At 47.3% G+C, this 15,113-nt stretch overlaps 2 protein-coding genes across 4 annotated transcripts in view; one reads left to right on the top strand and one right to left on the bottom strand.

Annotated features, from left to right (window-relative positions):
- Positions 1 to 511: 511 nt before the first annotated feature.
- Positions 512 to 7,128, top strand: Esrp2 (epithelial splicing regulatory protein 2). 2 transcript variants are annotated; one of them, XM_051201477.1, is made up of 15 exons: positions 512 to 915; positions 1,005 to 1,133; positions 2,521 to 2,634; positions 2,744 to 2,858; positions 3,161 to 3,259; positions 3,472 to 3,526; positions 3,599 to 3,706; positions 3,783 to 3,915; positions 3,994 to 4,036; positions 4,179 to 4,480; positions 4,570 to 4,782; positions 4,885 to 5,083; positions 5,212 to 5,398; positions 5,637 to 5,802; positions 5,882 to 7,128. In XM_051201477.1, the coding sequence occupies exons 1-15, from the start codon at positions 718 to 720 to the stop codon at positions 5,969 to 5,971; spliced, it is 2,151 nt and encodes a 716-aa protein (XP_051057434.1). In that variant the 5' UTR covers positions 512 to 717; the 3' UTR covers positions 5,972 to 7,128. The 2 variants fall into 2 exon arrangements, with proteins under 2 accessions (XP_051057434.1, XP_051057433.1); XM_051201476.1 differs by having other exon boundaries at positions 514 to 915; positions 3,596 to 3,706.
- Nfatc3 (nuclear factor of activated T cells 3) overlaps positions 6,982 to 15,113 on the bottom strand; it is a 78,886-nt gene continuing 70,754 nt past the window's right edge. Inside the window, exon 10 of one of the 2 annotated variants that reach the window (XM_051201474.1) lies at positions 6,982 to 9,573. In XM_051201474.1, the coding sequence (XP_051057431.1) occupies positions 9,473 to 9,573 (101 nt within the window). In that variant the 3' untranslated portion in view covers positions 6,982 to 9,472. The remainder of the gene's footprint in view (positions 9,574 to 15,113) is intronic. The other variant, XM_051201473.1, reaches the window with a different exon arrangement.

Below are 15,113 nucleotides of genomic sequence, written 5' to 3' on the forward strand. Positions count from 1 at the left end.
AGGCCGACTCTAACACCTGTATGGACACGTCCTTCCCTGTGATCTCTAGTGACCGCCCACAGCTCTAAGAACCCTTGATCTTTGCCGCCCTCCCTTTCCCTAACTCCTTTCCCACCAGCTTCCATGGATACGTGGTAGCGCTCACTGTCGGCTTTTGACCCTTTGCGACTTTTATCAACCCCCAAGCCGGACTTCATGACCCCCTATAGCCCCTAGATTGACGCCTGGTAGCTTCCACGGGTTCCGCGTGACCCTCGCGGAATGGAAAAGGCCTCCGGCCCTGCACATTCTTTTGCGAAAAACTCACTGCCTGCTGGAGAGGAAGCAGGAGAAAGAATGGGTTCGTCCCAGAAGTCCCGCAGGACCTCACCATGAGGTGGGACTTCAGCCGCTGAGCGCAAGCAGAGGCTAAAGTGAGCTCTCGCCTCCGGGGCAGGGTTCTGGCCCTCCCACGAGGTTCCCGGGGCCGCCCCGATCACGTGGCACTCGGGGCCGCAGGTAACTCGCCAGAGTAGGCTGGGACCAGCAGCCGCGCCGCCCAGCCCCAAAGGGCACCGCGGGCGGGTCTCTGCAGCTCCCACTGCAACAGCCCCGCCGCAGGTGCCGCCCCCAACACACCGGATCCCGCCCAAGCTCGTCTGTCTGCCGTCGGTCGGTGCGTGCGTGCGCCTCGTCCGTTCGCCTGTGTGTGGCCGAGCGCCCCCTTCCTCTGCGGCCATGACTCCACCACCGCCCCCACCCCCACCCCCGGGCCCAGATCCCGCAGTAGACTCTGCCACAGACCCCGGTCCAGGGCCCCAGTCGCTGGTTGTTTTGTTCGGAGCCACTGCTGGTGCTCTAGGGTCAGACCTAGGCTCGGACGAGACCGACTTAATCCTCCTAGTTTGGCAAGTGGTGGAGCCGCGCAGCCGACAGGTAGGGTGGAAAAAGGTGGCGGGGCCCCTCAGGGCGCTTCAAGGCCGGTGAGGCACAGCGGCTCATCGTGCTACTCCTGCTGCTCTTAGGTGGGGACGCTGCACAAGTCACTAGTTCGTGCTGAGGCGGCTGCACTGAGTCCACAGTGCCGCGAGGCGAGCGGCCTCAGCGCAGACAGCCTAGCGCGGGCGGAGTCCCTGGACAAGGTGCTGCAGCAGGTGAGCGTGGGGGCCCGCGTGGGTGGTGGAATATCGGGGTGATAGAGACGCTACCTCTCCCGGGGGGTCGGGGAGGCAGGAGGCATAGTCTGGAGAGCCATGACCCATTGACATGGACAGCAGGACAGGGTCTTGTGTGAAACTTCGAGCGACTACAGTGTGAGCGCGTGCTAGGCCATTCCCAGAGGCACCTTACTTTCCAACCTTTACGGGCACCCACTTCTGTTGAGGGGATGACAATAGCAGCTGAGGGGTCCACCCCCAAGCTCCCTTCGTCAGCCCCCTCCCATGCTAGCGGAGGAGCGAGGTCCAGACGACTCAGAAATGGGGTCAAGAGGCTCAAGTTTGGCCCTGGATCACTGGTCCCTACTGCCAGCACTTTTGGGAGCGGCTGGAGCGGGGGCGTCGGGCGGTGTCTGCCTCAGGGGCAGACGCCGCTAGGTGAGGGCTGCTGGTTTAGGCCTGTCCCTGCCGACTGGCCAGGCGTGGGTGCTGTCCATACTCCATGGGGGCTACCTGCCTGCTGAGCGCAAAGGCCTAGGGGCATACCCCCATCCAGGTCAGGTGGGGGGGGTCAGTCTCACTGCTGTTTTCCCTGTCTGCTCTGCGGCACTCACCCTATGGTGGAGTTGTAATGAGTGTAAGTCCTTTAGAAGATAGATTCTTTCCTCTTCCAACTCTGTGGTTCTTAATGAGAAACAAAGATACTGAATCGTGCTGTAGAAAATGTGGGTACCTTGCTCTGTCCAGCCTTAGGCTGAGAAGTGACAAAGACTTGGCAGGGGGAATGCAGGAGCGTGTTGGGCAGCCTTCAGAGTGCCACCCCCTCTGTGAGCAAACAGTTCAGTGCCAGTTGGTCGATAGGGTGTGGGTCAAAGCTCAGGCTTCCGCTAGTGTCCAAGTATGAAGCTCTGTCCTTGGTGTTTCTCCGTTCCCGGGTTGGTCAGATCAAGGGGCGGGGCCGCCATTGACCATGAGCCTTTTGGCCCTCAGGCAGGTGTGAGCCTCTCCCCCCCCCCACCTGTCTGCTGAGGGTGGTGCCTGGTCCAGGACAGGTTTAACCTGCTTTGCCCCTCCCCTCTCCACCTGCTTGCTTCACTCCACCAGGTGTTTGCTCTGGCCCTACTCCAGACGCCTGGAGTATGTTTGATGGGGGCTTGGGTTATGTGTGACTGTTCTCATTTGGCCTAGAGGAGGTGACAGTGGACTAGGGCAGGGGTGGGGATTAGAAGCCTGGGATATAGAGCCAGGCCTTCTACTTCCCAGACAGGGTAGGGCTGAACATCCTGCTGAACCAGCTTTGCAGCTTGAGTCCCTCCCTCCCTACCCCCAGTTTCAGCCTGCCTAGCTGTGAATCTATGTCTGAGTCTCCACTCCCTGTCCCCAGTTCTCACAGCTGGTGAGCAGGGATGTGGCTCTGCTGGGCGGGGGCCCTTATGTGCTCTGCACTGATGGACAGCAGCTGCTGCGACAGGTTCTGCACCCTGAGGCCTCCAGGAAGGTATGACACTGAGGGCACATGGGTGGTTGGGTTTGCAAGATCCTTGTTATTGTGGGGATGAACAGGACACTTTAGTTCACCTCCTCATCCTACTCCCATGCGCTTCCAGAACCTGGTGCTCCCAGACACCTTCTTCTCCTTCTACGACCTCCGCAGAGTGTTTCATATGGAGCACCCGAGCGCCTGCCCTGCCAGGGATCTCACAGTGGGCACCATGGCACAGGGTACCTGTGACCCAGCAGAATTAAGGTGGAGGGGTGGCTAATCTCCCCAAGCATGTGCACGCTACTGTATGTGTTATAGTAATGTAGGCAAGTCTGTGTTTTTGGCCTTGTCCTTTAGGGTACCCATGTCTGCATCTTTGCTGGGATACATTTGAATGTGGGCATGTCTGTGTTTGGTCTGAGGACCTGTAGGTGCATGTATGTACTGGGCCATAACTAGTGTTTGTTAGGATTCTGTGGATGTTTGGGGGTGATGTGTGATATATGGACCTGGATCCTAGTTGTCATTTCTCTGCCTGTAGACTTGGGACTAGAAACAGATGCAACAGAAGATGACTTTGGGGTCTGGGAAGTAAAGACTATGGTAGCTGTTATTCTCCACCTACTCGAAGGGCCCAATGGTAAGATTTTTGCACAGCTTGTCACCTACTGTCAGGGTTGGGTGAATGCCTATTCCTCAGTCCTTCTGCAGACTTGTGACTTTCTCTCAGAGAACACAAGGTGGAAACCCCTCTATCACCTCCTCAATTCCCTCACCTGTCCTATTTTTGCAGAGCTTGGTGGGGAGACTTCCTCCACCAGACCCTGCTGACCCCATGCCATCTCCTCTCAGGTCAGTTGTTTTCGAAGCCAGAGATGGTAAAGCAGAAATATGAAACGGGGCCTTGGTGAGTGTGGGAGCAGGGGTGGGGGAGACAACATCTGGACAGCACTGATCCTGTGCCCTGCCCCCACAGCAGCAAGGCTGATGTGGTGGACAATGAGACTGTAGTACGGGCCCGTGGGTTGCCCTGGCAGTCATCAGACCAGGATGTGGCTCGATTCTTCAAAGGGCTCAACATTGCCAGGTGGGTGTGGCAGGCAGGATGGGAGGGGTAAGAGGACAAGTCTATCCAGGAGGCACTAACAACATTGGCTCCACAGGGGTGGTGTAGCACTCTGTCTCAACGCCCAGGGCCGCAGAAATGGCGAAGCCCTCATCCGATTTGAGGACAGCGAGCAGCGGGACCTAGCGCTGCAGAGACACAAGCACCACATGGGTGTCCGCTATATTGAGGTGGGCTTTGGGCTAGAAGTGGAACAGGGCAAATCTGAGTAAGGACTGAGACTTATGGGCTGCTTTCTATTCACACAGGTATATAAAGCCACAGGGGAAGAATTTGTAAAGATCGCAGGGGGTGAGTGTGCCCATAGAAGGCTCTAGTTCTATTGTGTCTTGATCAATATCCCATTTCCCACCACTCTTTGCTTCTTGGGTCCCATTGTGAGTGCATGTTACAAGGACTAAATCAGCAAGCAACTCCTGTTATTCCAACCTAGGTACATCACTAGAGGTGGCTCGTTTCCTGTCACGGGAAGATCAAGTGATCCTGAGGCTGCGGGGACTCCCTTTTTCAGCTGGGCCAACAGATGTTCTAGGCTTCCTGGGGCCAGAATGTCCAGTGACTGGGGGTGCTGACGGACTGCTCTTTGTACGCCACCCTGATGGCAGGCCAACTGGAGATGCCTTTGCTCTCTTTGCCTGTGAGGAACAGGCACAGGCTGCTCTGCGCAGGCACAAAGGCATGCTGGGTAAGCGATACATCGAACTCTTCAGGAGCACTGCAGCTGAGGTGCAGCAGGTGAGACTCAAGGCTTCCCGTGTCCTGCTGCTTCAGAGTGTGCCTTGGGTCCCTGCATAGTGTGATCAACCTGATGCCTTTCTTACTAGGTCCTAAACCGCTACGCAACTAGTCCACTCCTTCCCACACTGACTGCTCCGTTGCTGCCCATTCCCTTTCCACTGGCAGGAGGGACTGGGAGGGACTGCGTACGCCTTCGAGGCTTGCCTTACACAGCCACCATTGAAGACATTCTGAGTTTTCTAGGAGAAGCAGCAGCTGACATTCGACCTCATGGTGTGCATATGGTGCTCAACCAGCAGGTAAGACTACTGCTAGGAAGGGCACCTACACAGGGTAAGAAAGGGTGTGTTAGGAGTAAGCCATTTTTGTGTGGCAAACTGCTTACAAGGTGGTATGCACAGGGCCGGCCATCTGGTGATGCCTTCATCCAGATGATGTCATCAGAGCGTGCTCTGGCTGCGGCCCAGCGTTGCCACAAGAAGGTGATGAAAGACCGCTATGTGGAAGTAGTCCCTTGCTCCACAGAGGAGATGAGCCGTGTGCTGATGGGGGGTTCCTTGAGCCGCAGTGGCATGTCCCCTCCACCCTGCAAACTGCCCTGTGAGTGCTTTCTGGGCTAGAGGAGGAGGCATGTGGGAGCCAAGGTGTTGCAAGCCACCACTTTCCATTCTAGTTATACTACCCAGGGAAATTGTGGGCTCTCTATAAATGTGTTCACTTGTCTCCAGGCCTCTCACCACCTACCTATGCCACCTTCCAAGCCACCCCAGCCCTCATTCCCACAGAGACGACAGCACTGTACCCTTCATCTGCACTGCTTCCAACTGCCAGGGTACCTGCTGCCCCTGCTCCTCTTGCCTACTACCCAGGGCCAGCCACTCAACTGTACATGAACTACACAGCCTACTACCCCAGGTACTTGCTACTAGGACTGCTTCACAGACCTGCTGCCACCATTGGGAAGGGTCCTGATACATTTCTGGCTCAGATAACCCAAGATAGTTAGAAATCAGGACTTCATTTTGAGATGGCAAGGGAATTACAGGTATGGGCTGACAGACTGAAGATACCACTGTAGAGGCAAAGGAGAGGGCGGTCTTGGTCTAGGCTACAGGTGGGACATATGACTAAATTACTGTCTCTCCCACCCTAGCCCCCCAGTCTCTCCCACTACTGTGGGCTACCTCACCACACCTCCTACTGCCTTGGCCTCTACTCCCACCTCAATGCTGTCACAGACAGGAGCCCTGGTCCGAATGCAGGGGGTCCCATATACAGCTGGTATGAAGGATCTCCTCAGTGTCTTCCAAGCTTACCAGGTGAGACTGTGTGGTTGGGAGGGCCTGAGGGCCTAGTTGAGCCTGGAGCTCCACTCCTAAATCTATGTCACTTCTGCAGCTGGCCCCTGATGACTACACTACTCTGATGCCTGTTGGTGACCCACCTCGCACTGTGTTACAAGCCCCCAAGGAGTGGGTGTGTTTGTAGAAGAGGAAACCAGGAAGCAGACTGAGCTGATGTCCTCAGCTAACATGCCTTTCCTGAGGCCAGAGAACCCTCAATTCAGTGGCTTCTTTCTGGATTGTCAAAGTTCTCAAAGGCACCTGGAAAAGATCAAGCTCAGCACCACTCTCCTGCCTCCCATGTACCCTGTTTCTCTGCCTGATCACCCTAAAGATGATAGCTATCTTACAGGCAGGACTGGGGTTGTGATGAGGCTGCTCTATTCCTGATGATTTGACACCAGGAAGCCTTTGATCTGTCCTTAGCCCTCAAATACTGGGGTTGAAGGGTGCACAGCAGGCCTGCATTGATCTTTATGACTCTTGGGAGAATTAAGAGTCTACCTGAAATTGAGACCCCCAACTCTCTACTTTCTCTATCCTGGGAGGAAGGAAGGCAGGGAGTCAGCACCCATCATCAGATACCTGGACCTCAGAAACAAAGTGCCAGGAGTGGTCACAAATAAGTCCCCTCCAGCCAGACCCAAGGAGCTTCGGATGGCAAAACCAGCTGGATGTGATAGTTCATGCCTATCACTATCAGACTCAGGAGGCAGAGGGAGGAGGACTCCCTGAAGTTCAAATCTAGTCTGGTCTACATAGTCAATTTTTGTTCAGCCAAGGCTGTATAGCCCCCTACCACAAACTACAAAAAAACTACAAAAAACCAAACTATTCTAGATTGTGCTGCTGCAATATCCCCAGAGAACACCAGAGGGCAGGTAGCACTTGCCAACTCAGGCTGAACTTAAAGGGGTCTTTGTCATTGTTTTCTTGCAACACCCTGCAAGATCAGTTGTCCAGAACCCAGCAAACACTGTGGCATGTCCTTTGTACCCATTAAGGGATGCAGAACTGGTCCCAGAAGGAATTTTGAACTCTATCTTCTCTGTAAGTTCCTGATCATTTGGACTTTTAAGAAGCCACAGAGCTCTTAGCTCTGGCCCAAAGGGTTCCACACCAGCCCCAGATGGAGAAAAACTCAGATTTCAAGGATACTGTTAATCTGTCACTGTTTATTATTTCAGCACTGTAACTGAGGAGGAGCCTGAACTGCTGGCTCATCTTCCCTTTGTATTTGTCGTAAGGAGCACTGCACTCCTATAAAAGATTTTAAAATATAAAATGTACAAGAAAACACAATTCCAAGTGCTGTAAACATAGCTGAGAACCAATTTCTTCACCTAGACATCCATTCTATAAAACACATGGTTTCGACTTGGGCCCATCTGAGCCTTGAATATGTGTTGTACATATTAAAAACTGGGCCTCTCAGTTCAGCCAGCAGAGGTCTGGTGATACTGGCTGGTCCTGGGTGGTGATGGGTTGTAGCCAGGGCAGCAGCACCACATGTGAACCCAAACATCCCGTTTTAATGTTTTCAGCCATGTTTCTCTTGTCTCTAGTAAACAGAAGGCCGCTCCTTCATTCCTCAACCCAAGGTCTAGTACAGGTGTGAGAAAAGGGTATGTGCTAGTAAATGCCCAGTTGCTCAGTGCTGCTACTAGAAATCAATTTGCATAGTCCAATGGATGTGTGCTTTACCATTACTATTTTGCACAAAAATTTAAATCTTTATCTACAAAGCCAAAAAATATGACTCTTACATGAAAGCTTATACAAAGCTAATACAAAACTGTTACATAGAATACAAAGCTCTATTTTAAAATCTAAAATGTTTTAAATAGGAAAGCATTTCTAATGCTACAGGCATCAAGGTATTCAAAAAGGCATCAAATTTTGGTGCATAGCAACTCTGGATCATAGAGGCTTTTATTCTTGAAGGCAGCAAAGCAGCACCCCCAAGGGGTCTTGCAATGACCCCACATGAGGCAGCTGCCCTAGGGGAAAGAGGGTAGAAGCAAATGTGGCCAAGTCTCTACAAGTTCACCTGAAAGGCCAATGCCCTGTAGATGAAGCTGTGGGCTACCAACCATGGGCCCTAAAGCAAATCTCAATATCCACACTCATTGATACAAAACCCACTTTCAGAGAAATTTGGAAAATATCCAGCTCCAAGACTGGCCAGAGCAATTTGCTGATAGACTGTTTCCTAACTAGTTTGAGGGGAGAAATTTAAAAGGTCATGTTAAAAACAAACATATTTCTCTTATCCTGAATCAGTACCTCTTACCCTGCTCACTAGAATTGGTAGGCAATATACCAGACCCTACCATTAAATGTCACAATCCTCTAGACAGCCCATGTTTTAAGCCAGTACAGCAGTGTCTCACTTGTAGGCACTCAACTTGCTTCCTGAGTAAGTGAAAGTATATTATGTCATTTGAAAACATACTGTAAAATTCAGGGACTGTAAAAGGGAAGGGTAAAGGCAGGGTTTGGGAATAGTACCCAACTAGGGCACCTCCTTTGGTAGGCAGCAGGCTGGAGTTTCTGCTGACCCCTGCCTTGGACATAAGCCTCACCAGCAGCAGCACCAGGGTGTCTTTGGTGTGGAAGGACAGTCTATGACACCACCTCATTTTTGGATGTGCCTCAAAGCCTTTTGGAGAAAAGGCCAGTTTTTAGGTCATATAGTCAAGACACTATGGGACAGAATCATTGCAACTGTAAACAGGAGATAAGCCTTCCATGCCATTGTGAACCTAAAGTCTTCTCATCTTGAGTCCTGTATTTTCTCTGGCCCTCCTAGTACACACCTCATACTCTCCAGACACTGCTGGCCTGACTCCAGGAGTTAAAACTGCAAAGGCTAAACTATCAGGAGACTGGCTTCAAAGACAAGACTTGAGGCAGATGCTCCCATTTGAGAAAACAACTACCCAAGCTAAAACCCTACTTTTGAAATTCATCTTACAAATGACCATTTTATTTTACCCTTTACCTGAAGGAAGAAAACAGCTTGAACATGGAGCTAGTGGAGAGACTGCTTGATGACTAAAGTTACAAAAAAGACTATGCTTTGGAATGTATTCATATTCCAACACTTCAATGATGGAATGGTCTCTTCTTGATTTATCTAACATTGTACTTTTTATAAAGAGTATGAGCTACATTTGGCTTTATTTCCTATGAATCTATGAAAGGCTTCAGGATGCATGCTATGTTTCTGAGGTCTAAGTGTAGGCTTAGGATAATTTTTTTGTCTACCTCTGGAAGGCTTTATCAAAATTGTATCTTAAAAATATCAAGACTAAAGGGCTCTTCAAATGACCAGAAAGCAGTACAAATTACTAATCCTAGCTATATGCAACCAGGTCACCTGCAAGAGCAGCACCTCTGAAATAGAGAGCCTGCTGCATTCACACTCAAAGCACCCATCATATAAAAGTATCATATATATGTAAAAAGCAATGCTCATTTCCCAACAGCTTAAACAACCTATGCCGTTCCTGTTCTTTCATAAAAATCTGCCCAAGGCTTGAGGTGGAGGAATGCTGCTTTTCCCACAGTGAGTCCAACTCTTGGAACAGGTTCTGAAGTGGCTGGAAACCCAAGATCCAAGAGAAGCAAGTAGTGAGCACTGTTAGAGCCCATCAGAGTTGGGATGGAGAGGAGCCTCTCTGCTCACCTCTGGGCCTTGGGAAACAGAAATTTGGGACATGTCTCTCCCAATTATCTCGTTCACTGAAAAAGAAAGAGAAGAGTGGTTAGTAACCTCAAAGGAATATGAGGTTTTCCTCTTAGACATTTCCTTTCCAATGGCTTCGAGTAAAGGTAAAGGCTTCACTTGAAGCTTACTCCAGAGCTGAATGACATAAAGATAAAAGCATCATTCCTTAAGTGCTGCAGACCTCCCTTTTCCCCTCTGAATTCTGTTTGGATTTTTAAAGGGATGGCTGAGAACAGGAAACATTTTGTTAAATTTTTATTTTATGAATGTTTTGCCTGCACGAATGTCTGTGCACCATGCACTTTCACTCTTGGTGCCTTGGAGGCCAAAAGAGTACAGCATCCTCTCAAACTGAGGTTATATAGGTGGCTATGAGCCACCATGTGAGTGCTAGGAATCAAACTCAGATCTTCAGTAAGAGCAGCAAGTACTTTGTTTTTGTTTTTTGAGACAGAGTTCAGGGTTTCTCTGCATAGGTCTGGTGGTTCTGGAACACTGTAGACCAGGCTGGCCTTGAACTCAGAGAAAAGTGCCACCACCTCAGGCTTTTCAGCAAGTGCTTTTAACTGCTGAGTCATCTCTCCAACCCCAACAATAAACATTCTCATCCCCATTCCAAAGATTCATGCTCCAAGTAGACCTGAAATGTACTTTAATGCAAAGAAGGCAGAGCCTACAGGAAACGAGGAGGAAGAAGACAGGGCTTTTTTCAAGGAATTCTGGGAACAGAAGCTCCTTCTCATTCAGAGGGATGACCCTTCACTGGCCACATATTACCAGTCTGTGTTGAGACTCTCAGATCTGAATAGGATCTGCCTTCAAGGGTTGTACAACAGAAAAGATGTGAACGTCTAGCCGTGCATCAATGGGAAGAAGGTTTTACTTAAATAAGGATGGCAAAGTATACTTCCTTCAGCTGAGAAAAGATTTTGATCAGGAAAGAGGGCAAAAATTCAGTTCACCAACCACAAAGATTTAAGGATGAACTCTGGAAGAGCCAGGAAAAGTTGGAATGTTACTTTAAGCTCAAATGTATACATGACTCCAGCAGGATCTCAGGGCCTCCCTCCCCATGATGATGATGTTGAGGTTTTTATCCTGCAGCTGGAGGGAGAGAAACACTGGTACCTCTACTCCCCAATTGTGTCCTTGGCCATGAGTACAGTGTAGAGCCTGAGGCCTGGATTGGTACACCAACACATGACTTCATACTGAAGCCTGGTGATGTGTTGTACTTCCCCAGAGGGACCACTCATCAGGCAGAATCTCCTTCAGGCCTGGCTCACTCTACTCATGTGACCATTAGCACCTACCAGAACTAATGGGGGAGATTGCCTTTTGAATTCCCTTTCTGGGCTTGTATTTGACATTGCAAAGGCTTTGAGGACTGGAATATCCCAGCAGATGCTCATGCAGGTGGAAACCCCAACTGCTGCACTAAGAAAATTGAGTGGTTTTCTAAAGATCCTCGCAGACTAGCTAGAGGACAGAAAAAAAAATCTCTTGTCATCAGACATGAAGAAGGATTTTGTCATGCATAGACTCCCCCCTTACTACATGTAAAGTGGAATAGACATGTTGGTACCAGGTATAAAGTTCCCAACGTTGGACAGCACAGTAAGACTGTAGTTTAAAGACCACACTGTCCTCACAGTAGGGACAGATGAGAATCAGTCTGATGAAGCTCTACAAGGTGATTTACATCTATCATTTGCTAAAGAATCTGAGACAGACATGCATGATGGGAAAAGATGAGGAAACACAGATTCATGAACTTTGCTTCTCTTTATCACATCTGGATGCTCTGAAGCAAATCTGGAGTGGTTCTGCAGTGTTTGTCAAGGACTTGAAACTTGCCACAGATGAAGAAAAGAGGAACCTGGTACTGTCTCTCTGGACAGTGTTTGATCTAAATACTCCAGTGCCTGCATACAGAGAACTGTAATTTTCTATGCACATATTTTCATTAAAGGGAAAATTTAATTGGAAAAAAAAAAAAAAGTAAACGTTCAAGGGTAACTTCAGTTCTAGGTGATTCAATGCCTTGACCTCTTCTGACCTCTCAGGGCACTAAGCATGCAGCGGGTACACAGGCATACAAGCAGGCAAAACCCATACACATAAAAATTTTCAAAACATCTTTAAAAAGTACACTTTATTCTAATTTTTCCCTATTTTGAATTCCTCTGGGAAAACTTTCCCTTTTGGTTTCCCACAGTGCCATCTAAGAATATAAAGTAAAAGAAAATGTTTTAGCCAGTGTAAACCACTAAGCTTTAGGAGTTACTTTGTTGTCTTGTCCTAATACATGTATCCTTTATTATGTGTGGTCACTTATATATGTGTGGCCCTTTCTAATTGTAGGCTCTTGCTTTTTCTAATGTACCTAATAGAAAATTACGTCTTAAAAAAAAAAAAAAAAAAAAAAAAAAAAAAAAAGGCTGGGTTTGGGCATTTAGGAACCCAACCTTGGCTACATACATGCAAACATACATACATATGTACGTACGTACATACATACATAGTGAGCTCAGGACCAGGCTGGGTTACAGAGTGATAAGAGTGTCCTTCCCTGGAAACAAATAGAGGAACCAACAAGAAAAAAGAAACTGGAATTATAGGCATCTACTGCCAAACCTAGTCTTTCGTTATTTTCAAATACAGTTAAGAGCATTTGCTGCTCTAACAGAGGACCCAAGTTTGGTTTCCAGCACTCACATGACAGTTCACAATTGTCTGTAATTCCAGATCCAGGGGATCCAATGCCTTTTTTCTGGCTTCCTTAGGCATGCACACTAAGTACATACATAGATGCAGGCAAAAACACTCAAGCACATAAAAGCCTTTAATCCCAGTACTAGGGAGGCAGAGGCAGAAGGATCTCTGTGAGTTTGAGACCAGCCTGGTCTACTGATTGAGTTCCAAGACAGTCTCCAAAGCTACACAGAGAAACCCTGCCTCAAAAAAACGAAAAATAAAAAACCAAACAACAAAAAAACCCTAAAACCCAACAAAACAAAAACCCAAAACAACACCCCCCCAAAAAAAAACCCAGTTCTACATAATTTTCCTTTTAATGATAACGCTTTCAGCCAGGCAGTGGTGGAGAAACTCTGTGAGTTCAAGGTCAGCCTGGTCTACAGAATGAGTTTCAGGGCAGTCAAGGTTACACAGAGAAACCCTGTCTTGACACCCCCCCCCCAAAAAAAAAGTCATAGGGTGATCACTTGCCTATCCAAAGCTCTGTCTCAAAATAATAAGGTGGAGAGTGATAGAGCAAAATACCTGATCTACTCTGGTTTCTACACATATACCTGCCCACACATATATTCATTTAACACACACATACTTATTTACACATAAAAAAATAGCTCACTAATACTTGTAATATTTTTCTTCCTTTTAGAGATGAGAAGTTCTTGCAACATAGACTTGAATAGGCAGATATTTGTTATGTAGGCCAAGCTAGCCTGCAGTCCCACCTCCTGACAGTTGGGATTTACGGGGATGACTACCACCATACCCAGATGCAACTTCAATTTTCACTTCACTTTGAATGCATGTATTTAACACTTATTTTATATCATAGTTCATAAAGTATGAGATGTTTTATATGTTTCTGCCAATTTCAGAGAAAGAGATGTTATATCCCTAATGAACCATTTTCTTTTTGGGGGGAGGATGGGGTTAAAACAGGGTTGCAGCCTTAGCTATGTAGCCTTGGCAGTCCTGGAACTTTAATCCCAGCACTTGGGAAGCAGAGGTAGGTGGATCTTTGTGAGTTTGAGGCCAACCTGGTCTACAAAGGAGTTTCATGACAGCCACGGCTGTTACACAGAGAAACCCTGTATCCAAAACAAACAAACAGTAAACTAAAAGCCCCAAAATAGTCTACAATCCTCAATACTATTACCAATAGATTATGGCCCACTTTTAGCAGCCACAATCCATAACTTCCAACTGCCAGCACAACAGAAAAACCAACAAAACAAACCAGTAATGACAACAAATGTTTCTTAAGAAAATGTTCAAATTAGCCATGCACTGAAATATCCTACACAGCAGAATAAGCTATTATGTAGCAACAGGCCTCTCCTTTAGAGCTATTTCTCATGCACAAAGATTCAAAGTTGCATTTCACAAGCATTGGTATGGCAAAAAAAAAACAAAAAAAAAACAAAAAAACACTCAAAATCAGAAGAAGAGGAACAAGGAGACCAGGGCACATTTTTTGTATACTGGTAAGTGTACAAAAACTTAGGAGGCCTTCAGTTTGTTTTGTTTTGTTTTGAGATGAGGTCTCTCAATGTAGTCCTGGTTGTCCTAGAGCTAGCTATATAGGCCAGGATTCTCCTGCCTCTACCTCCTTTGAGGAGACTGCCCCGCCCCTGCCATTTCAAGCCAGGATGGGGTTAAGGATTGACTCAAGGGGCCTTTCATCTTAGTAATGAATTTTGAGTCTTTTTAAAAAAAAGATGTTCATTTATTATGCATACAACATTATGCCTCCATGTATACCTACACACCGGGACACCAGATGTCATTATAGATGGTCATGAGATGGTGTGGGTGCTGGGAATTGAACTCAGGACCCCTGGAAGAGCAGCCAGTGATCGTAACCTATGAGCCATCTCTCCAGTCTGAACTTTTGAGTCTTATTAAGACTTTATTTAGAAGGCTGAGCGTGGTAGTACACTACTTTAATGCCAGCAGAGGCAGAAACATGTGGATCTTTGTGAACTCTAGGTTAGCCTGGTCTACATAGTGTGTTTTAGTATGAGCAGAGCTACATATTAGAGACATCTGTATCAAAGGAAGAAAAAAAAGGGGGGGAAGGGGTAGAACCTCTAGGCTAATAGTACATATATTTAATCCCAGAATGGCAAGAGGATCTCTATGAGGCCAACCTAGTATACAGGTGAGTTCTTGGATAGCCAGGGCTACACATAAAGACCCTATCTCAAACAAAACAAAACAAACAAAACAAAAAGAACAGAACAAAACCCATCCTCTACTTGTATGTACTTCTTGAAGCTGCAATGAAGAGTCACCAGAGCTCAGAATTTCTTTTCCCTAAACTCCACAATTAAAGGCATAATTACATCTTGTTTGGGCAACAAACTATGAAGATTTTTTTTTCATAAGATGGGGGCTACATACAAGGGTCAATTTCTCATTTTTACTTGAAGAAATTCAGAAATAAAGGAGTGGTATATAAATGATTTTAAATGGATAAATCTAGTTAGTATTGCTTTATAATAAGGAACTCGTTATTTTATAAATAATCACTATTCAATAGTAGTTTTACTAAGATTGATTTTTAGATTATCTGATAAATTATAAGAATACCATCTAAACTAAATGCATGGAATACTGAATTAATAGTAAGAGTATCTGCTAGTACTTGGGAGATAGAAGTGGGAAGATTGAAGTTCAAGGACAGCTCAGGCTACCATAAGAGACCCTGCCTCAAAAAATTTTTGTTAACTTACTAAAATCTCATCAATGTGCCCTCTGAAACTAAAGACAGAAATAAGTTCTGAAATATTCAGCA

The sequence above is a fragment of the Phodopus roborovskii genome, unplaced genomic scaffold (genome assembly GCF_943737965.1).
Source record: "Phodopus roborovskii unplaced genomic scaffold, PHOROB, whole genome shotgun sequence".
In the NCBI taxonomy this organism is placed as follows: Eukaryota; Metazoa; Chordata; class Mammalia; order Rodentia; family Cricetidae; genus Phodopus; species Phodopus roborovskii.